The 22,287-nt window shown below is 49.4% G+C and overlaps 2 protein-coding genes across 3 annotated transcripts in view; one reads left to right on the forward strand and one right to left on the reverse strand.

Moving 5' to 3' along the window:
* LOC142588515 (bone morphogenetic protein 2-like) overlaps positions 1 to 14,269 on the forward strand; it is a 60,210-nt gene extending 45,941 nt beyond the window's left edge. Inside the window, exon 2 of the mRNA XM_075700332.1 lies at positions 13,017 to 14,269. Within this exon, the coding sequence (XP_075556447.1) occupies positions 13,017 to 14,137 (1,121 nt within the window). The 3' untranslated portion in view covers positions 14,138 to 14,269. The remainder of the gene's footprint in view (positions 1 to 13,016) is intronic.
* A 2,000-nt stretch (positions 14,270 to 16,269) lies between these two features.
* Positions 16,270 to 22,287, reverse strand: part of LOC142588514 (uncharacterized) — a 210,578-nt gene continuing 204,560 nt past the window's right edge. For both annotated transcript variants that reach the window (XM_075700330.1, XM_075700331.1), the window contains exon 17: positions 16,270 to 16,650. In XM_075700330.1, coding sequence (XP_075556445.1) covers positions 16,378 to 16,650 — 273 coding nt within the window. In that variant the 3' untranslated portion in view covers positions 16,270 to 16,377. The remainder of the gene's footprint in view (positions 16,651 to 22,287) is intronic.

Genomic DNA, 22,287 nt, shown 5'->3' on the forward strand with positions numbered 1-22,287 from the left:
GTCGAATGAGGTTATCCTACTTGAGTCCATGATGTCAATTTGGCACCCTACGAACTAGACGAACAGCACATTCAGTTTTAGCAATTAGCTTGCGCACAAGCTTGCCATTTGTACCCCCTGACTCAACGATCATGCCCAAGACCTTGATTGAATCGACTCTGGGTATGCGGCAACCGTTTCTTGTATATAGGTTAATCTCTCTGTCTTCTAACGATGTCCACCCCTTGGGCCTTGGACCGCGTTTCTTGGGACTATACAGTAAGAGTTCAGACTTCAAGGGGGAGCATCTGAGACCGGTGGGCTCGAGATATGTTTCGACAGTGTCCATGACCTCCTGTAAGGCTCGTTCAACCTGACCGTCATTGCCTCCTGTGCACCATATAGTTATATCATCAGCATACATAGTGTGTTTGATGCCTTCAATCTCTAGAAGCTTTCTGCTTAGGTCGACCATGGCTATATTGAATAAACAGGGGGAAATGACTGACCCCCGTGGGGTGCCCCTCTCGTCAAGTTCCAGCAGTTGTGATTCGAGACCGGCCACCCGGAGCGTACCCTTCCTATCCGAGAGGAACGATCTGACATAGTTGTAAAGCCTTTCACCCAGATTGAGCCGAGATATCGAGGCTAGGATATGCGAATGTAAAACGTTGTCGAAGGCCTTCTCAAGAGGAAGTACCAAAACGGCCCGAGTGTCGCTAGAGTAGTTGTCTATGATTTGATGCTTAATCAGTTTCATAGTATCCTGTGTGGATAGGCCTGGTCTGGATCCTATCATACTAGGGGGTAAATTTTTTTTTCAGGAACCGGGAAAGTCGATTCACGATCACATGCTCCGCTACCTTACCCACACAGGATGTAAGCGAGATGGACCTCAAGTTGTCAACGCTAGGTGTTTTGCCAGGTTTGGGGATGAGTACTGCGAGAGCAGTCTTCCAAGGTAATGGGACGGTTCCGTTTCTCCAAATTTCATTAATTCCTTCTGTGAGGAATGCGATTGATCTGTCATCCAGATTTCGCAACGCCTTGTTGGAGATGCCATCCGGCCCTGGTGCGGATCTACCATTGAGTCCATGTAGAACCCTACGAAACTCCTCAACGCCAAACTCCGTATCCAGGCAGGGATTGGCCTGGCCCTGGTAATCGAGATGTACAGGAGACTGCCCTAAGCCGACTGGGAGATATTTGTCAGCAAGCGCGCGAATTAATTCATCCTCAGAGGTCATTCGTGCGGCCTCATGTATGGTTCTACCAATGACATGCCTGTGATTAGACTCAGTATTGCTCTCGTTAAGCAGATGCTTAAGCAAGCTCCAAGTTTTACCATTGCGCGTTTGGCCGTCTATCGGATTGCAAACCTCATCCCACTGCTGTTTAGAGAGGGTTACACAATGCTCCTTAATGGGTTTGTTAATCTCAGATATCTTTTTGCGTAGCCTACGATTATGTCGTTGACACTTCCATCTGTTGAGAATGGACTGTTTGGCCTCTAATAGATGGGCTAACCTGCTGTCCATTTTCTCAACAGGAAGGTCGGTGCAGACCTTAGAGGTTGCACGCCGAACGTCCTCTTTGACCTAAACCATCCATTGCTCTATGGTAGGTCGGGAATCTGAGGGAGGCCTCTCCTCCCGAAGCTTGCGGAATTTATCCCAGTCGGTGTACGAGAATTCGCGCTGTGTTTTACCCACGATAGGAAGCTGCGCCTCACAAACATAGTGGTCACTACCAAGGTTCTCAGCCAAGTTATTCCATTTGGCCTCAGTCATGTTCTTGACAAAGATGAGATCAGGGGTAGAGTCTCTACACGTGGATGTCCCGATTCGGGTAGGAAAGTTAAGGTCAGTGATCAGCGTCAGGGCCAGATTCATGGCATTATGCCAGAGATGCTTACCCTTATTGGTATTATATCGTTACGTAGGATTAAGACGCAGACGAAAAGCTATGTACAAGTATATTTACAAGAAAATACACTGCGCTTGGCCAAGAGGCAACAGCCCGCGCTAGCTTCTAATCGTCGTCGTCGTCGTCTTCACACTGCTCGCCTTTTCGTGATCGCACATATTGTTCCGTAGCACTACCCCCGGCTGCAAAAGCGCCGTCCCGGAGCGACTAAAGATCGGACTCGGAAGCAGTGTAGTAGGCCTTGAGCCCACTGACATGCACGACATCGCTAGATGCCAGAGGAGAGCAGGAGGTTGAACCCACACGAGCAATTTCGTAAGTCACAGGCGTCACCTGGCGCAGCACGCGGTAGGGCCCTGTGTATCGCGAAAGGAGCTTCTCTGAAAGTCCGACGTGACGGGAGGGCGACCACAGGAGCACGAGCGCACCAGGTGAAAACTGTACGTCACGATGGCGGGCGTTGTGCTGACACTGCTGAGTGGTTTGTGAGGCCGTCAGTCGAGCACGGGCAAGCTGGCGTGCATGGTCGGCGCGGGCGATGGCGTCGCGCGCATACTCGCTTGTTGAGATCGCAGCAGGAGGAAGTGCCGTGTCTAGGGGCAAGGTAGGTTCGCGACCGTACAGTAGATAAAATGGAGAAAATCCGGCGGTGTCGTGCCGGGAAGAATTGTACGCAAATGTTACGTAAGAAAGGGCAATGTCCCAGTCGTGGTCGTCTTTGGAAACGTACTTGGACAGCGTATCGGTAAGAGTACGGTTTAACCGCTCTGTCAGGCCATTGGTTTGAGGATGGTATGAGGTAGTCAGTTTGTGTTGAATGGAGCAGGAACGCAATGTCAGCGATAACTTTCGAGAGGAAGTTTCGACCACGGTCAGTAAGCAGCTGTCGCAGGGCGCCATGAAGCAAGATAATGTCACGCAAGAGAAAGTCCGCGACGTCAGTGGCGCAACTGGTAGGGAGAGCCCGAGTGATAGCGTATCGGATGGCGTAATCAGTCGCGACGGCTACCCATTTGTTCCCAGAGGATGACGTGGGAAAGGGACCGAGCAGGTCTAATCCAACACGAAAGAACGGTTCCACAGGGACGGTGATCGGCTGGAGATGGCCGGCAGGTAGCACCTGAGGTGTTTTCCGACGCTGGCAGGGATCACAGGCAGCAACATAGCGTCGAACGGAGCGAGCGAGACCAGGCCAATAGAGGCGGCGGCGGACGCGGTCGTACGTGCGGGTTACCCCAAGATGTCCTGCAGTGGGTGCGTCATGCTTCTCAAAGAGCACAGTCTGTCGTAGCTGTTTTGGCACGACAAGAAGATCAGAGCCGTCAGGGAGGAAGTTCCTTCGACACAGAAGGCCGCCCTGGAGGAAATATCGGCGAACGGATGCATCGGTAGGTGTAGAGCGCAGACGCTCGATAAGTACTCGCAGCGATAGGTCTCGGTACTGCTCATCGGCGATGTTAGCGAAGGCAGACACAGAGAAAATGCCGTTGGCGCTACTACTGTCGGCGTCGTCAGGCTCGTCGACCGGGTAGCGAGACAGGCAGTCAGCGTCCTTGTGTAGTCGGCCAGATTTATAGGTGACAGTATGCGAATATTCTTGGAGGCGTAAGGCCCAGCGACCAAGTCTTCCTGTAGGATCTTTCAGTGAGCATAACCAGCAAAGCGCGTGATGGTCTGTGACAACGGAAAAGGGTCGGCCATATAAGTATGGGCGGAGTTTCGCAACCGCCCAAACTAGGGCCAGACACACACGCTCAGTGATGGAATAGTTGCGCTCCGAGGGTGAGAGGAGCCTGCTGGCGTAAGCGATAACACGGTCGTTGCCGCGCTAGCGTTGTGCCAGTACTGCGCCAATTCCGTGACCGCTGGCATCAGTACGGACTTCGGTAAGCGCAGAAGGATCGAGATGGGCCAGAACGGGAGGCGTTGTGAGAATGTCGATTAGATGTGAGAATGCAGAGGCCTCGTTATCGCCCCACTGGAAAGGGGCGTCTTTTTTCAAAAGCTCGGTTAGTGGTCGTGCTATGGCGGCGAAATTTCTCACGAAACGACGGAAGTACGAACAAAGGCCGATGGAGCTGCGCACATCCTTGACACACTTCGGAACAGGGAAGTGCGCAACAGCATGGATCTTGCCTGGGTCCGGTTGCACTCCGTTCGCGTCAACGAGATGTCCAAGGACGGTAATCTGGCGACGGCCGAATTGACACTTCGATGCGTTGAGTTGCAGACCGGTTCGATGAAAAACGTCCAGGACTGCTGAGAGGCGCTGGAGGTGCGTAGCGAACGTTAGGGAAAATACGATAACGTCGTCCAAGTAGCACAGGCACGTGGACCATTTGAAACCGTGAAGGAGGGAGTCCATCATGCGTTCAAAAGTGGCAGGGGCGTTACATAGACCGAACGGCATCACTTTGAATTGATAAACACCGTCGGGTGTTACAAAAGCAGTCTTCTCGCGGTCGAGATCGTCCACGGCAATCTGCCAGTAGCCGGAGCGAAGGTCAATAGAGGAGAAATAGCGAGCACCGTGGAGGCAGTCAAGGGCGTCAACAATCCGAGGTAGGGGATACACGTCCTTTTTGGTAACCCTGTTAAGGTGCCGATAGTCCAAGCAAAAGCGCCATGAGCCATCCTTCTTTTTGACCAGTACAACAAGTGACGCCCATGGACTACATGATCGTTCTATAATGTTCTTGGCAAGCATTTTGCGAACTTCTGCGTGAATAACTTGACGCTCAGCTGGTGACACTCGATACGGGCGGCGATTAATAGGAGGGGCATCGCCGGTATTAATGCGATGTTTGACAGCTGTAGTTTGGGCCAAAGGACGATCGTTAAAGTAAAAAATATCGTGGTAGGATAACAGAACGCGGTAGAGTTCACGAGCGTGCTCGGACGGCAAGTCGGGCGCAAACATTTTCTGTAAGTCAGCGATGGTACAATTTGCCGACTGCGATGGTAGAGGAGTATCGGATGAAGTGTGGTCTACTGCAATGGATGCTACTGAGTGATCCTCGAATGAGCAAAGCTGGGCCAGAGACATCCCGCGTGGCAGCACTTGTGTCGTCAAGCCAAAGTTGACCACTGGCAGGCAGACGCAATTCGCCGTAATAGATAAAACTGTATGCGGTACTGTGATCCCGTGTGTAAGGAGGACGTCTTGCATAGGAGCCGCGATGTAGTGACGGTCGGGGACTGGTGGGAATGACACTAGGTCAACGTAGGTCAATGCCGAAGGTGGCAAGCGAACGAAGTCGATGGAACTGAGGCGACTGGGGTGTGGTTCAGCAGGATCCAGAACAGGCAGGTCAAGGCGGAGAGTACTGGCGGAACAATCGATGAGAGCAGAATGTGTGGAGAGGAAGTCTAAGCCGAGGATGATGTCGTGGGGACAGTGGGCGATGACTGTGAATAGCACGATTGTTGAGCAATCGGCGAAGGAGACGCGGGCGGTACACATACCAATTACGGGGGCTGTTCCGCCTTCGGCGACACGGACAATAGGCGTCGTGGCGGGCGTGATAGTTTTCTTGAGCCGGTTACGAAGGTCAGCGCTCATTACGGACAAATGCGCCCCAGTGTCTATGAGTGCAGACACAGAAACACCGTGGACTTGCACGTAAAGAATGTTCAGATGAGTGGGCAACGTCAGTAGAGGATTTGGCGGCGTAGGGAGCAATGCAGCGTCACCTCGAGGCGCTGCATCGTCTAGTTTTCCGGCTGGGAGCGGCGTCCGAAGGGAGTCGGTGAATAGGAGCGACGGGGCTGGGGGGGGGAGCGAGATTGTCGTCGTTGGGGCGAAGGCGACCGAGAATAGGAGCGCTTCGGTGCAGGAGGATCAGCGGCGACGTTATCGGAGCGTGCGGCATAGGGACGAGGAGGGCCACCTGGGGGGCGAGAGTAGGCAATATAAGTAGACCGGGTCGGGGAACTCCAGCGACTGCGACAGTGCCGAGAAATGTGCCTGATTCGATGGCAGTGGAAACAAATGGGCTTGTCAGCAGTGCGCCATTCAGATGGGTTGCGGAAACGTGGTGGGTAAGAAGATGCGGGACGGGGCGGAATCGAAGAAGCCGGGCGGGTATCAGGACGATGGGCCGAGCAGATGGTGTGAAGACCCATGGTTTCGAACTCTTGGCGGACAACAGCCTGGATCAGTGAGACCGTGACTGCAGATGTGTTGGTGGGACTGGAGTCGAAGGCAGCCGGATAGGCGGCCTCGATCTCACGCCGGACTATCCTGGTAACATCGGCAGTGTTGTTGGGACGAGGAGTGTCGGCACAGGAAGATGTCGCTGGGGTGTTGGGCAGACGGGCAAACTGCTGGTCAATACGTCGGCTTTTAGCGAGTTCCAGGCGGCGGCACTCTTTTATAACAGCATCCGCCGTCGCTACGTTGTTGCAAACGAGCAAGTTGAAGGCGTCATCGGCAATGCCTTTGAGGATGTGGGCAACCTTGTCTGACTCAATCATGTGGGTGTCAATTTTGCTGCACAGAGCCAAGACGTCCTGAATGTACGTGACATAGGGCTCTGTTGACGTCTGCACACGGCCGGTTAAGCGCCTTCTGCGCGGCAAGTTGGTGACCGTAGGGGTTGCCGAACAAGTCTCGAAGCTGTGTCTTAAGTGAATCCCAACTTGTGAGCTCATCTTCGTGCGTGCGATACCAAACTCTAGCTGTGCCAACGAGGTAAAAGACTACGTTGGCGAGCATGGTAGTAGGGTCCCACCGGTTATTGCGGCTGACGTGTTCATACAGGCTGATCCAATCATTGACGTCTTCCCCATCTTTGCGAGAATACGCCAGGATCACGGGGAGCGGGGAGAGTGATGTAGGTCGTCGAAGTGGCAGCAGGTGTCGGAGCCGGCGGAGTCGGGTTGTCGTCGCCGGGAGCCATGAAGGAAGGCTCGACGTACCGTCCACTGCGAAGCTCCGTGACGAGGTACAGGGAACGTCCACCTCCACCAGATATGTTACGTAGGAAGACGCAGACTAAAAGCTATGTACAAGTATATTTACAAGAAAATACGCTGCGCTTGGCCAAGAGGCCAAGCCTGTGCTAGCTTCTAATCGTCGTCGTCGTCTTCACACTGCTCGCCTTTTCGTGATCGCACATCTTGTTCCGTAGCAATATTTATAACCCCAGACATGAAGCGGCAATAAGAGAATAAGAGGGCTGCGACAATAAGAGGGCTTGAGCCTTCCAGGTCTACGGCCTTGCGGAGCAGAGTCTTAAATCATTGCCTTTTTTGTTGGGACTACTGTAAATGTTAAGAACATAATTATATGCTGCCTCGGGTGACCCGACCAGGTATGATCTCTACCATTACATACTCAATATTACTACCAGCCAATTTGAGATCATGTGTGACATGAGTGAGTTTCTTACTAACGAGAATACATACCCCCCCTCCCCCCCCCCCCGACTGCACGGCGACCGAGCAAAAAACCCAGTCGTCGAGATGCCAGGCGAGAGAGGGTTTCCTGCAATAAGACATCCTGAGGCATCTTTTCACAACTTCGTAGATATTGCTGTAGGGGTGCCTTCTTCCTAGAGAAGCCCCCATAGTTCCACTGCCAAATTCGGAATGTCTCAAGGGGCGGAGCCATCTCTTTAGAGCTGGACACCGACCTTAGGTGGGGCTAGAATCGTGGCTACATTGTTAGCTGCTGGGTCAGAAAGACGTATCAGTGGGTTCGGTGGCGCTACCGGGCCCACAAAAACTCGAGAAAGGATTCCATTTTGGCCAACCGCTGGTTGGTGTTTGCTTCCAACGTCGTCATCTTGCTTTTCATCTCAGTGATACTATCACCTAACTGTTTCATACTTTCGCTGAGAGCGGCTAACATCTCGCGCACCTCTGATTTAGCTTCACGTGACACGTTCTCCTGATCACAAGCTATTGGGCTCTTCTTCGGTGGTCGTGACCCGTCGCTGCCCTCGGCCACCGGGACTTCCAGAATTTCCGCGTTGACGGTAGCGGTGGTTTGCGCGTCCCTAGCGCCCTTAATCTCTGTTATCTCAGCCATTAGTCTATTAATGTTCTCTCTCATGGCCGCATTCTCGCGCTCTAATCTCGTGATTTTTTCCAAACTATCATCATGCTCTGGCAGTGACGGTATTTGAGCCCCCAACCGTGCAACAATTCTTCTTCGACAGGTTCAAGGAATGTCGAAAAAGAATTGTTGCACGGTTGGGGGGGGGGGGGGGCTCAAATACTGGCGAAAACGTGCCGGCGATACGGTTCTAATGATTTCCCGCAAAGCTTCGTCAGCGGGAGCAACGGTAGCAATGGATCGCCGTTTCGGCGGGAAATTTCTCGTTCGCATCCTTTCTTTTGTCGCTTCGGTGTTCTTTTCTACTCAGTCGTAGTTAGACGCGTAAGCGACGAAGTTCGTCTGCAGTGCAGCATGCGGTTTAAAGGCATTTCGCTAAAGTTCGGAATGCCGTTTGCCGCTTATATTGTTTTCCGCTTCTCTACCGCGTTGGGCTAGCTAGGCAGCACGACTGCACGAGCGCATTGTGTTGTATATTAAAGCTACAGAAGTTTGCAAGAACTGAAATTGATAGTTTTATGTGGCTGGGTAAATCCTCGCACCAGCTGTCGCGCACTTCATGTTTTTATATCTATCTTATGCGTGGCTTCGCACCTGTTTAACTGTTACTAGTTGCTTCATGCATAACTCTTGTTGATTCTTTTGAGCTTCGAGGTTTTCACCCTGCCTCGTCGTAAAGCGTACAAATCACGCTGTGTCTTATCGGAATGATACCAAGCGTTGGGGCACGTAGGAGTGAAGAGTTTTAGAATAGGGTTTGACGTTTGCGGATAGCGTCTTGCGCTGACAGCGCCACTACGGCGTCAAAGAAAAACTATTAGAAATAATTAAATAAAATATACCATTTTATGATAGGAATAATAATTTTTACTTGCGTGTATTCGCGTTTAAGTACAATTTAGAGGTTATTCTCTGTAAGCAGCAAACAATTAGTTGCGCTTAGTTTTGAGCAAACCAACTTTACTAGCCTTCACCAGCCAAGCTTAGCCGTATTAGGCCTACGAACCATAAAATCCACAATCGAATTCAAAATCAGCGGCGTCTAATGAGTCAATCTTCATAACACACGCTAGTTGAGAGAAAGCGAAAACCGCACTCACTTCTCCTAGCTTGCGAACTTCACGCGTTACCGCGAATCGAACCCAGTTTTGTGCTAGGTTAGAGCCGTCGCTTCGATGGGTGCCGCCATGTTTGCCGACGCAAAGCTTTTGGGGCCGCTATTTGGGCTCCCGCTAAATCGGTGAAACAGCGTTCCCAACGCAAAACCCAAACGGAGTTTGCGTCTTGCGCATGCGCAGTGGCTTCGACGCTATTTCTTTGGGGCCCCAAAACGTTTGGGGCCCCTATTCTAAAACTCTCTATTCTTTTCGACCGAGGGCATCTTAGATACTGTGGTTCTTGGGGAAATGTGTTTAGAAATTAGGTAGAATTAGGGCGAGAATTGCTAATAGTTGCTGCATATTGTAGTTTTGTTCCATTTCTCGCTGAAAAGTTCGCGTCACGTTTGGGAAGGCATCACACGTCGATGTTGTCTGAGCACACTTAACACGCCTAGTGATTTGTTTGTTTCACAACGTAGGTCGCATTCTTGCATGTGAATTTTGTACTCAACTGAATTATTTCTTATGCTTACGCCGCAGAGCACATAAGCACAGCAGAGAAGTGGCTACGTCAGGCAGTTCGACTGATAACTGTAGAAGCGTCATTCAAAACACACGGAATTGTTCTCCACTTCCGTCGGTGTTTTCTCTAAGATACGTCCTCTTAAAATAAAAAGATGTTGATCCATAAATATTTTCATAAACAACGGTTAAAATTGTTAATTTTAGTTTTTCCTTCCCGTTTTGTTGTCGGCTCCCTTCCTTAGTAGATCGCTTAATTTCTCAACTACTTGCGACTCTTGTTTCCAGTTGCCAATTTTGCACGAAAAGTGCTTTACAGTTAGGGAAAAAAACCATACGAGGTAACGGGTGACAATCATATTTCTTATGGGTTTAACTGTAACTGCAGGGCTTGCTGATGGACGCTGTTTTGCATTATTTTATTTTCCACCTTGTCTAACCAATATCGCGGGTATATGGTTACGGGGATCTGCCAGCGTCGCGGCGAGCCGTCACTCGAGGAAATAATGAAGCAAAAGTAAAAGTTAAACGCAATTGGTGTTTTCTCAGGCCGCAACTCGTTCCATGAGCATACAGACCAGCTGCCAAGAACCGAATCCCTTTCCTGGTCCCTGGATCAGTCTAAACAAAAGGCGGTTGAACTAACGAAGCAACAGCGATGCGCGCGACCGTTGAATAGATGGTGACAACTGAACACATTTCGAATTAACGGCGCGGCCACCGAATCTATGAAAAATCTGGCCTTCACATCCCAAGAGATGCCCATACTACGGCCATCAAAAAGGAGTGAAAAGGGCAGCAAAATGTTGACCGCCGAGTAGCTGTAAAGTCTCAACAATGATTTGGCGGCGCTTTATGAATGTACGAGGAGTGGCGTGGGCGGGAAGTTATGCCGCTTGATTGCGCCCCCCCCCCCCTTTCTGGGTACGTGCCTGTTCCAACCATTTCTGGAGCTGTTCGTGCACATGAGCACTCAGCAGCCAACTATTTCACTGAAAACGGGAACCGCTAAACGGCCGCAGCTCCTTCCTCGCACCTGTCGCCTTGCGAAGCGAGATCCAGAATGGCGGCGGCCGTCGGCAAAAACCGGTCGATGCGGCGAGTACCACTTCGAAGGAGGAGATCCTTAATTGAAGGAGGTTGAAAATATGGGATGAAGTGCAGCTCAGAATATCCCCACCCTGCAAGGAGCGGCGGCGAGGGAGACCATTCAGGCACCCTACAGTCGGATACAACTCAAGTCTGCAGTGAAGCCCCGCCCACGCCCTTATAACCGCCAGCCACTGTTCCTCCGCGAGGCTGCAAATAGTTCGGACTTCAAGCTTTCCCTGTTACCTATATAAAGTGGTAACCCCAAAAATAAAATTATAAGTGCGTAATTTCCTACCGTTTTCACTCGTCTGTTATAGTGGAATGGTGAAAGCATAAGTCTTCATTAAACTGAAATTAAACGCTGGCTTTGCTGCAAATATTTATTGTCAGTTTCACTTCAGTTTCACCAAGTAAAACGGGGTCAGCAGTGAAATGAACTGCACTGCGGACTTTTGAAGAGTGACACGCTCGGACTCCATACTTTGTCCGTCTCTATTGCACACCTCACTTCCGCCGATGAAAAGGCTCTTCAAGAACAGCATACGCACCGGAGGTATCAAGCACGACGCCATTTCGAAAAGGCCGCATGACGACGATTTTGTTTGCTTCTGTGATTGGCTGGCGGAGTAACAACGCCGCTAGGTCAGTGCGCCTTGGTTGTCAACTGCTGCTTTTTAAAGTTGTATCTTACCATAGCTGCAACTGCCTTGTCGACCCTCTAACGGCTGTGGAGCAAGCATGACTACGCCGCGATAATAAATTTTTTTTTCTACCAAAAACACGATTTTAATAGGGTTTCGAGAAGACGAGGTTACAAATTGTATTTTTGAAAACGTTTTCTATGCGATGTTAAGAAGATATAATCTGACTAGTCCGACACGTCCTTACGACGTCGAAAGAGGTCAGCAATCTGTTTTATGGGACCTATCCCTGAAATCGACGTTTTTAAGACTGTGTGCTACCTGGGCTGCGGTTTACACATGAATTCATTCTCCTAAAAGCTTGGACTTGCTCCGTAAGAAAATTATGCCTTCTCATCAGTTCAAATTACGATCAGAAGCCTGCGGCTCGTGCGTGCGTAGTACTATCTCCTGACGCAATTTAGTTTGAAATTTCATTTCACTAAGCCATAAAGAAAATTAAAAGGGCGCAAAAAAGGACAAGGCATGACTGAACAACACAAGCTCTTAAGGTGTTCAGTCTTGTCCATGCCATATTTATCAAAGTGTGGGACGAAATACATGGGGCCTTACATCTACTTCTGTGCTACAATATATAAAATAGCGTTTCGTTTAAAAAGTCATTAGAACCACAGTGCATTTTCACGGAAATTTCGATGGCTCCTTTTTCTTGCTATTTTAATTTTCTTTATAGCATAAACCAACTTAACGAGCCAGCAACAAGTCTTACGCGGGCGCGTAACGTTTGCATCTGTTGTTGCGTGGGGGCTCTGCCGTTGACTGGCACAGCGCGTGCTGCTAAAGTAATTATATACGTTATATACTGTCAAAAGGCCCTGGCATATGACCGTAAATTGTACGCAGCATGCCCCCGTGATGTCCCTCGCAAGGGACGTCCGCAGGACATATGTCCTAGCAGTGGACGCTCAGTGGCGGACGTCATTGCAGTCACTGCGTATACCCAGTCCTGAAGTTGCCCGTCTCGCAGGGCAACGACTTGCCGCTGTCGGGTAAAATAACGTTGCCGTTGGCTGCACGCGCATGGCAACAGCTGTCGCGAAGCTTCGTCGTCGAACGCCTCCGTTTCCCGAGGCGCTTCTCCTCTGCGTCGCGCGGCGCAATGGCTGTCGCGTTCGCCTGTACGCGAGCGGCTTCTCCCCGGTGTTGCCGATACGAGAGCAGCAGCAAATACGCGCCGAAGCTGGCGTGACGCGTGCTTTATTAAGCTTATATGTTTTGCTGTGAAGAGGAGCATAGATTATTTCTGAAGGTCTCGCAGTGTATAGGTTCTTATCCTCGCACATATCGTGACTGATGTAGTACATCCAGTTCCGGCTTTGCGCCATTGGCTAGTCGCTCATAGCACTTCGGGGCGACAAAAACGAGCGATATATTCGCGCGACAGCCTTTTTCGTCGCCGTCGCGCACAAGATCGCTCTCACGGGGTTTGGGTTTTACAACACTTGGAACACGCAGCAGCAGCAGTCGTGCGCGTGTCGCGTCCACTCGGCCGCCAGAACCGCTCGCTTTTCGAGCCGCTGCCCGTAATGTAGACGGACGCAGTCGGCCTCAAAATAATCGCAACAGCGTCCAATTTCACCGAACCTAGCCGTTTTCTCTTTGGGTGAACCGACAAAACGCACGTTCATTTTGCAGGTACGGCAAGAAGCACAGCGACCATGGACCGCACTAAGTGGCTGCTGCTACTGTGGCCGCCTCTCCTATTGCCACACGGAGTGCAGGCGGGTGGCGATCCATCGCTGGAGCTGGCCAAGGCGCGCCTGCTCCAGGCCCTGGGCCTGGAGTCGGCCCCGCACAGAGGCGGCTCTCGGCTACCCGTGGTGCCGGACCACATGGCCAGGCTGTTCTCCAAGTGGCAAGACAACGAGGGGGCCTTCCTGACCACCGGCGGAGCCGCCGACACCGTCCGCAGTCACGCGCCCTGGGGCCCGGACCGCGAGGCGCAGACCGGCGGAGCCCGCTTCCGCTTCAACGTGAGCGGGGAGCCGGACGAGAGCCTGCTGGGCGCCGAGCTGCGGCTGTTCCGGCTTCCGGCCGACTCCGAGTGCCCCGGTGGGCCGGCGCCCGTCGAGCTGGTGCGAGTGTACGAGGTGCTACGGCCGGCCACGCGCAAGCTGGGCGAGGCGCACCTCAGGCTCCTGGACACGCGTGCCGCGTCGTCGCGGAACAAGAGCTGGCTGGCCCTGGACGTCCTGCCGGCGGTGCGGCGCTGGCTAGCCGGGGAGCCAAACCACGGCCTGTACGTCCAGGTCGTCGACGCCAGGACGGGTGCCTCCAACGCCAGCCGGGTGCTCCTGCGGCGCGAACGCCACAGCGAGCGCTACTGGGCCCCGAGGCGGCCCGTGCTCGTGACGTACTCGGCCGACGGCGCAGCGCCCTCCAAGCGGGTGCGCCGCGGCGCCGGGCGGCGCCGCAAGCAGCCGCCGGGCAAGCAGGGGCGCGACTCGTGCCGCCGCCACTCGCTGCGCATCGAGTTCAGTCACGTGGGCTGGAACGACTGGATTGTGGCGCCGCCCAGCTACGAGGCGTACTACTGCCACGGCACGTGCCCGTTCCCGATGCCCGACCACCTGAACAGCACCAACCACGCGATCGTGCAGTCGCTGGTCAACTCGATGCGCGCCAGCAAGGTGCCCGGCGCATGCTGTGTGCCCACTGACCTGTCGCCCGTGTCGCTGCTGTACGTGGACGCGTTTGAGCGCGTCGTGCTCAAAAACTACCAGGACATGGTCGTCGAGGGATGCGGGTGCAGGTGATATGCCAGTGCGTTCTTCTACGTGTCCCTTCTTGTGGCATTTGAAACTGAATCTCGACGGCGCTCGTAAAAAATGTGGTGCGAGGCGATCGGCTCGAGACAAGCGACCCGGCTTGCGACACGTGACTGCAGCGTGCCTTCGAGTACTGGATTAGGCGACACTGCTGCGCCATCGATCCCTCAAACTCTGAGATTTGCCAAACGGCCTCTGTAAACCAGAAACTGAAAACCTAGTCCACTACGCCTCGTGAAGACACGTCTTTCGGGACTGTGTGTGCAAGTCAAGCCTGTGCCACAGCTACTCATTAAGACTTCCCCACAAAGACAACAAGTGTCAAGTGATGCTGATGTGCCTTTGAAAGACAATTCAATGGGCTACCAACTATACCACTGTCCCTGTGAGAATAGGTTTTTGGGACCGCAAGTTGAAACCAATCGATGCTGCTGTCATATATGATGAGATGAAAAAAATGTGTATAGAAATCTGGTCAGTGACCAGACTGCTGGCTTGTATAGCAGCTGTGCTAAGCATGAGTGTATGCTTCATAGTACTTACAACTAAGGCATGCTCTGGACAGTGCTTGCCTGATTGCTTCATACAACAGATCACGATTACTTGATTGGGCATGCTTGAGCAGGTCCTCTATGTCCTTCACATTGACAAAATGGTACATAAGATAGTAATAGTAGTATCACAAATATTGCGAGGACCAAGCTTTTGAATTACATTGCCTTAGCAATGCTTTCTTGTCGACCTGAGCAACTTTAGGTGACGAGGAAGTGCTCAATGCACGAGCACTCGCAGCATAAATTCTGAATGTGACTGCATGCTCACCTGTTCAGATGTGCCATGCTTTGAACTTGTTTTGCTATGTTAGTGATGGCATATGAGACAAATGGCAGTGAAAAATGGCAGACTTTATTTTTGTATTTTCTCATTATTTCTGTTGTGCAGTGAACTGCACAGTCTGTTGGGGTGTTCAGAAGGAATCTCAAAACAGCTGGTTGCTTTGACGTAATTGTTCTACGGAAACCCGCAAGGTGGAGAGAATTAATTAAGGGAAAATCAGACATCCACCGATTCGTAGCAATTGCTACAAAGAAAACCCATACGGGTTCCTTGAAAGAAAAGCCTTGCGGTTGAAGAAAAGTTCGTCCTGGTCCAGGACTCGAATCCAGGACCACTGCCTTTCCAGGGCAGCTGCTCTATCATCTAAGCTAACCAGACGGCTAGCAGATGGCAGGGCGAAGTCGAATTTGTCAACAATTCGAAGAAAAGGCAAGAGTTTGACGTAATAGTTTTGTGGAAACCTGCAAAGTGGAGAGAAGCAATTAAGTAAGGGAAAACCAGACATCCACCCATTCGTGGCAATTGCTACAAAGGGACTCATATTCGAGTGACCCGTACAAAGGGACCCATATTCGAGATAGCCTTATGGATTCCTTTGTAGCAATTGCTACGAATGGGTGGATGTCTGATTTTTCCTTAATTAATTAGCTTGTTGCTTATTAGCAGAAATATTTTTTTTTAATTTACAAACCAGTATCAATCTAATGTTTCACTTGTGTACACTGTATTACTAGTTTACCTTGTGCCATGTGCAAATCATAGTGATGAAGCTCTTCTGTGAATTAGCTGATGCAAAACTTGTGTGTCAATAAAAGAAAAACACAAAAGTGCACATACATATTTGATTATTTCAATTATTGCTTTTGAGTGGATCGTACAATCAGCATGCTAACTCTTGCATTATTGTAAGAGACACAAAACCTCCAAGACACCAACAAGAGTCTTGACAAAACTGTGCTTGTTCTTGTAGTCATTCATAGGTACCGATGCGCAGAGAAGCCTATATGAAATGTGGTGTGCATAATTTCCACTCCAAACTTCCAAATGAGCTTAGTTTCACGTAGTGACGCAAATGGTGCGCCACATGACACAACATTTTCTTGAACAATATTAACAGCAGACATAGGCATCCAACTCGTATTTGTGCAGCAATCAGTGTTTCAACATTGGAAAGGAATTTCATTACACAGTGGCACCCCCTGTACACAAAGCCAGCCACAGAAGGCAGGTGGTTCAAGTAAAGTGTGAAAGCCACATGTTTTTGTGAGCAGTCAAAGGCTAGCTGACACAACATATAAAAATAACATATATTCTAAGAAAGAGTCATCGTGTAGTGGACTGAGACAATATTTGCAAACGAAGTGCAGAGAAAGCACCACAGTTCGCTAAGCTCAGCTCAGCATTTCTTGGAGGAACGCAGTAGAGTTGGTGGCACTGCTCTTGGAATCCTCGGGGGCCAGCGTCACTGGGGCTAAAGTTGGAAGGGACTCCGACATTGGTTGCAGCAAAAGGTGTGGTGTATTGGTGGCTGCTGCTTTGGGAGCAGCTTTGATTGCTGGCAGCCGGGAAACGGTTCCTAAAGCCATGGCCTCCACGGGCAAGCGCACCTCTTTCTGAGGCTCGGACTCCTCCTGCAGGAACTTGACAAACAGTGCCGAAAAGGACTGCAAGAAAGAAAGAATAAGTTACAATGCTTGACTAATTCGTCCATTCATAGGGTCCAAAGCAACACTTGTGCTATGAGGCATTCATTTCCACCACCCGGGGCTTTTTCATCTGCCCCTGGTAGCATACACGAGTGTCTTTACGTACATGGGGCAGCTGTAGCCAGAAATTCAGCACCAGAATCATAGGCACTGACTATAAGAGGGGGGGGTGAAAGGCTCCAGGGCCCGAGCCCCCCTCCGCCTCCCCTCTCCCACACATACACTTCAAATGTCATCACCAGAGTTTTGTCACTCACATCATTTGAGGTTTCTTTTGACTGGCCTCAACCTTCTCACTTAAAATTTTATTGCAGCTAATAGCTTACTGCATCAATGTTGACGCGGATGTGCACAGGCTTTAATTCATACTTTCACTTTATTTCTGCAAAACGTGGCAATAGGAGCATAAGCACAATAGAATCACTAGCTGCGGCTGCCTCATCCATATTTTCTCACTTCAACATTGTTTTAAACTTCCACTGTAAACATCATGCACATACACAATACATTTAAATATACACACAGGACAAAGTTTATTATACTTTTGAAAATAATTAACGAGATAGCCAATTAAAAATTACTTCTAAAAGTACGGATAGCCTATGCCTAGAGAATGCATATGTTGCTGTATGTTCACCTCGCTTCAAAATGCTTTGCGTGCTTTTTTGACCCTGAAAAGAACCTAACTTCAGTGACCCTTTGGGTAGAACCTTTTATCAACGGGGTGTGAAATGCACGTGAATGATATGTGTCTTATTACTGCTTCTTTTTCCAGTAAGCAATGCTAATTAGTCATGAAAGAAAACTCTTCTAATAATTTACATTTATTAGGAATGGATACATTGTCATTTGCAAGCAGAGGTCATAAATATATAGAGGGTGTCCCAATTAAGTCTCATGCACCAAGGTTTAAAAAGGAAGAGCAATGCGTTACTCAAAGAACACCTAGTACATATTGTTTCCGGTACAGTGGAGTAGCTGCCAGCGATTTTTTCATTACTTATAATTCATTAGGCAATTGTAATTAATTATCTAACTTGAGACGTACTATCCTAATGATCAAAGCATCAATGAGGCATTTGTAGGCACAGCCACGGGACATCTAACTGCGGTATTTTCAGCGACGTACTAATCGCGTACTAACTTTTCCCAACTGATAAATAAACCTCGTGAAATATGACAAATACCATGCGACTGCGCTGCCAGCTGCATAATAATGCAGCGTCCTCGAACAAGCTCCTTCCGAGTTAGCCAGAATGAAATAAAAGAAACAAAGAAAAACATTGTGATTGAGCTAGTCCTTTATCCGCCGCGCCCCGGCTAAAGTAACACGTCGATTTAGTGTTAGTTGGGAACAAGCTGTGATAGCTGTTGTCTCAGTGTAGATAAAGTGCACGGATGTTTTCTTTTTTTTTTTTTTTTTGCACAAGGCCTACCACCACAAAAGTGAAATGATGTCAGTAAAAAGGTTTAAAAGTGCGTTTTGTTGCATCCCAGTCGCTATGTCTTTCTCTAATGAGCAGAAAGTAAAAATTATCCTTGCCTAGGGAGCTACAAATGGCAACAAAAGGAAGGTTGCAAATGTATATCATGCAGTCATGGAAGTGTGGCGGTAGATCAAACGCATTGACTATCGTCAGAAATTGAGACAAACCAGCAGCTTCCAGAAACAGCAGCAGAGGATTCCACCCTTGAGTTCTAGCCTATGCACGGATGTTCTACCATTTATGGCCTCAAACCCTCATGCTAGCTTGCGCGATGTGGGCACCTGGGTACCAATTTCCAAGTCATCAGTTTGGAGGATTCTAAATGACTCGGCATTTCACCCGTACCACCTTACGCTGCACCAATGCTTAGAAGATAGGGACCTGCAGAATTGTCTAGATTTCTCGAATTGGGTCCGCACAAAAGCTGATGAGTCACCGGGTTTTTTGAGCAACATCATGTGCACAGATGAAGTAAATTTTCTCAGAAACGCCTAGGTAAATTTGCATAATGCACACTACTGGAGTGATTACGATGCACACTGGATAAAGCGCAAGAGCCACCAGTACCATTGGTCGTTCAATGTGGAGTGTGAAATTTACGCCGGTGCTATAATCGGTTCCATCTTCTTTGAAGACAACGCTGATTGGACAGCGTTACGTGGACGAAATCCTTGAAGGAGTGGTGAATGCGTTTCTCAGTGAAGTCCCGCTGTCACGTCTTCCACTTCTGTGGTACCAATAAGGTGGGGCACCAGCACGCAACAGTAGCTGAGCAGGAAACTGACTGGATGCCACTTTTCATGCGCAACAGACTGGAAGGCACATGCCTGTAAATTGGCCGGCTAAGTCACCTGACCTCTCTCCACTCAATTTCTTTCTTTGGGGTTATGTGAAAGATCTTGCTTACATGATCGAGACGGAAGTCAGATGAGATCAAGGCAAGAATAACAGATGTCTGCTGTAGAATTCCACTGTCATCAAGAAAGCCATAGAAGATGTGATAAAGTGGACTCAGCACTGCGTAGCTGCAGGAGGAGGCCTATTCGAACATATCCTCTAGGCAGCAGCTGGTGTTAATGGCGCTTACGAATTCGTACATAATAAGGGCACACTGAAATATGATGGCTTAAAATGCACAAGCATTTCTATCCTTACCCTGCAGAAAAACCATCCCTCTGTCCGTCCTTTAAGACGTTCGCTTTCAACATAGCACCCACGGCAGCGAGTTAATTCACCTGCGTGCCTCTCGCTTCAACGCCAACGAAGCAGCAAGAACATCATGGAGCTCTCAGCAGATGCCACACTGTGCTGCATTTGCAGATTGCTTTTAAGACATGGGCCATGGTACCGCACCAGACATAGCTGCCGCTGGGGCACAGTTGATCACGGTTCAGTGTAGCTAATAAATGTTGCATATATTTCCTTCATTTGCTACATCTCCGTGGTCATTTCATCCTGCGTCCACATCTGCTGCAGGTGATCTATAACACCAATGAACATTGCTTTTATTGCCTGTTCTGTGTCGTCTCGTGTAGGCCTCACTTCAAAGCTCGGTGTTGCAACCGCGCTTCTCCGTTTCACGGTTCTTCCACGGTTGCTCTCACAACTATACGAAACACCACTTCAGTACTATGAAATGCTTACACATCATTCAGATAAATTCCAGGGAAGACTCTGTGTGGGCTTTCTTTTTTTTTCAGACGTCCCGACTGCCAATTCCGTTCAGTTAGAAGTCGCATATTTTCTTGCTTGAACGCATCAGTATTGCCTTTTCTCTACACGTTGAACGCTTCCCGGTCTGTTTATTTCGCTTTTATTTTTTGCCACGAACTTTCTTTTTAAGCACGTATACACTCTAATGAAAAATAAAATCATCACTTTAATTTGTCTTTGGTCCGAAGAAAGTTCTGGCGCAAAGTATAGCTGCGTGCGCACTCTTTTGATGTGATGCAAGCAAAGCCGAGATTTTGAAACATTCTATGCCTATTACATTGCTTTTCACATTTCATGCGATCTCAGAGCAGCGCTTTGGCCGCATTATCAAGGGGCTTTTGTTATCAATGTGATCAGTCGGCCTCGAGAGACGGATAATAAGTGTGATGTAGAAATGAGAGGAAGGAGTAGCTGCGAAGCCGCAAGAGCTGCTGTACCATTATCAAGGTGACATGCTGTCTCTTCGGGTTTGCGACATGCAAAGCAGTTTCTTTCAATTGGCTTATTTGAGGGCACTGCATTATGATGTGGGTGGGAGTGGAGTCACGTGCTATTTTTCATTTTTTGTGGGGTTTCTTCACTAGTCGAAAAAAATTGTACGCAATTAATACATCGCTGAAAACATCGCAGTTAGCTGATTAATTATAATTACCTAATTAAATATCAGTAATGAAAAAATTACTGGCGGCTACTCAACTGTACTGGAAACTATCCATTGGTTTTTCTTTTCGAGTAATGGAACTGCTCTCTTTTTGAAGTCTTGGTGCATGGTAGTTGGGGCACCCTGTATAATCAATTCTGTAACCGAACTGAGGCCAAGCTGGATTCCCTCGAAATCAGAATCAACAGCAGTCATGTGCAGCAGCACTTGTACTCAGACTCACAGCAAAATAAAGTTTCCCTGGAAAGGTGAAGCAGTATTAGTGATAGAGAGGTATAAAACAATTTCACAAAGTAAGATTACACCACGGAGAGATTCCAGGTCCTTGGTGGTGCGAGAGGACTTGGTTTGTGAAATTGAATTGTCTCCTACTATGAAGTCTTGTATATACTTATATAAGGCTGCCAATGTTGCAAACTTCTCAAGTAATAAAATCCCCTTGAGCTGTGCACATGTTAATGCTTACCAAGTCATAGAGCTCTACAACAGTGAATAAAAGTTCACTCTTCCCCTGCCACAATTTTTTGTCGTGGTTCTGAGCACAACCTACTCACTCCCGTGTAACAGTATTCTACAATGAGAACTGAGACCACTTAATTTCCCCACATGCTCTTGGAAATACAGTAAAACCCATTTATAACAATACCAGTTTTAACGAATATTGGTTATAACAATGAGAAGCTGCTGCACGTCAACTTTTGTATGTGTTCCATGGAGACACAATCCGCTTACTACAATGCCCTGATGCTGCATTATCGGTTATAACGACAAAACCTAGCCGCTTGGTGTCCGAGCCGAAAGGTAGAGAAATGAGAAATTCTTGAAAAGAAACAAAAAAGGAAACGAGAAATTCCGAGCTGCTGGAAGATGGGCCGCTGCTCCAACAGCCCCCGCGCACTAGTTTTTCAGCCATCTCCGCGAGTCTCTCTTCTGTTGCCCTTCCACCCCTCCAAACACAAATGGGTTACACCCATAGCTCTAAGCCGCCCCACCCTCCGAAACACGAATGGACTGCGTCAACTCTCAGGTTGCTCGCATGCTGCAAGCTGGCTCCTCATTCAGAGCAGTTCTGTAAACCATCTAATTGCTCGCGTTCGTCTTTGCTGGTTGCGTCGAAATCATTCCTGGCCATGCGGCATCTCAGTCTCGTTTGACCAACAGTTGGTTTGACTTACCGCCGAAAGGGAAGATGGCTGATCCGCCTGCTAATCATCGGCAAAGAATGACGTTGCTGGTGAAAAGAAAGCAATCGGCTGTAGATTTGGAAACCAAGCGCTTCTAACCGATGAGGCGATCGTTGCGACTGTGCTTGCATCAGATTGCGACAGCGACGACGGAAGCGATGACATGGTAGGGCAGGCTGCCTCAATGTCCTCGCACGAGGCACGGCAGATGATTTGCGAGGAACCTTCTGCTGCACTACGTGGAGTACTTGGATGCCTTGGAGGATGTAGGCAAGCTTCGCGTAAAGCATGCAAGGCTGACGGACATAGGGTTTTCTCGTGCAAGCCAGTGAGAAGTGTGTGGCGAGATGCTCGTGGCGATCTCGCCTCAGCGTTTCTTCTGGATTTCTAAAGCTGACAGGCTGCTGCAGCAGCCTTCTTGCAATTTTTAAAAGGCCCCTTTTGGGGCCACCAGAGCAATGCCTCGGCGGTGCTTGCATATCGCGTGCCACCTGTGACCCCTTTTTGGAGTTGTTATGGCAGTGCCAGTCTAATGCTGACAGCTGCAGCT

This window comes from Dermacentor variabilis, chromosome 7 (assembly GCF_050947875.1).
Source record: "Dermacentor variabilis isolate Ectoservices chromosome 7, ASM5094787v1, whole genome shotgun sequence".
In the NCBI taxonomy this organism is placed as follows: Eukaryota; Metazoa; Arthropoda; class Arachnida; order Ixodida; family Ixodidae; genus Dermacentor; species Dermacentor variabilis.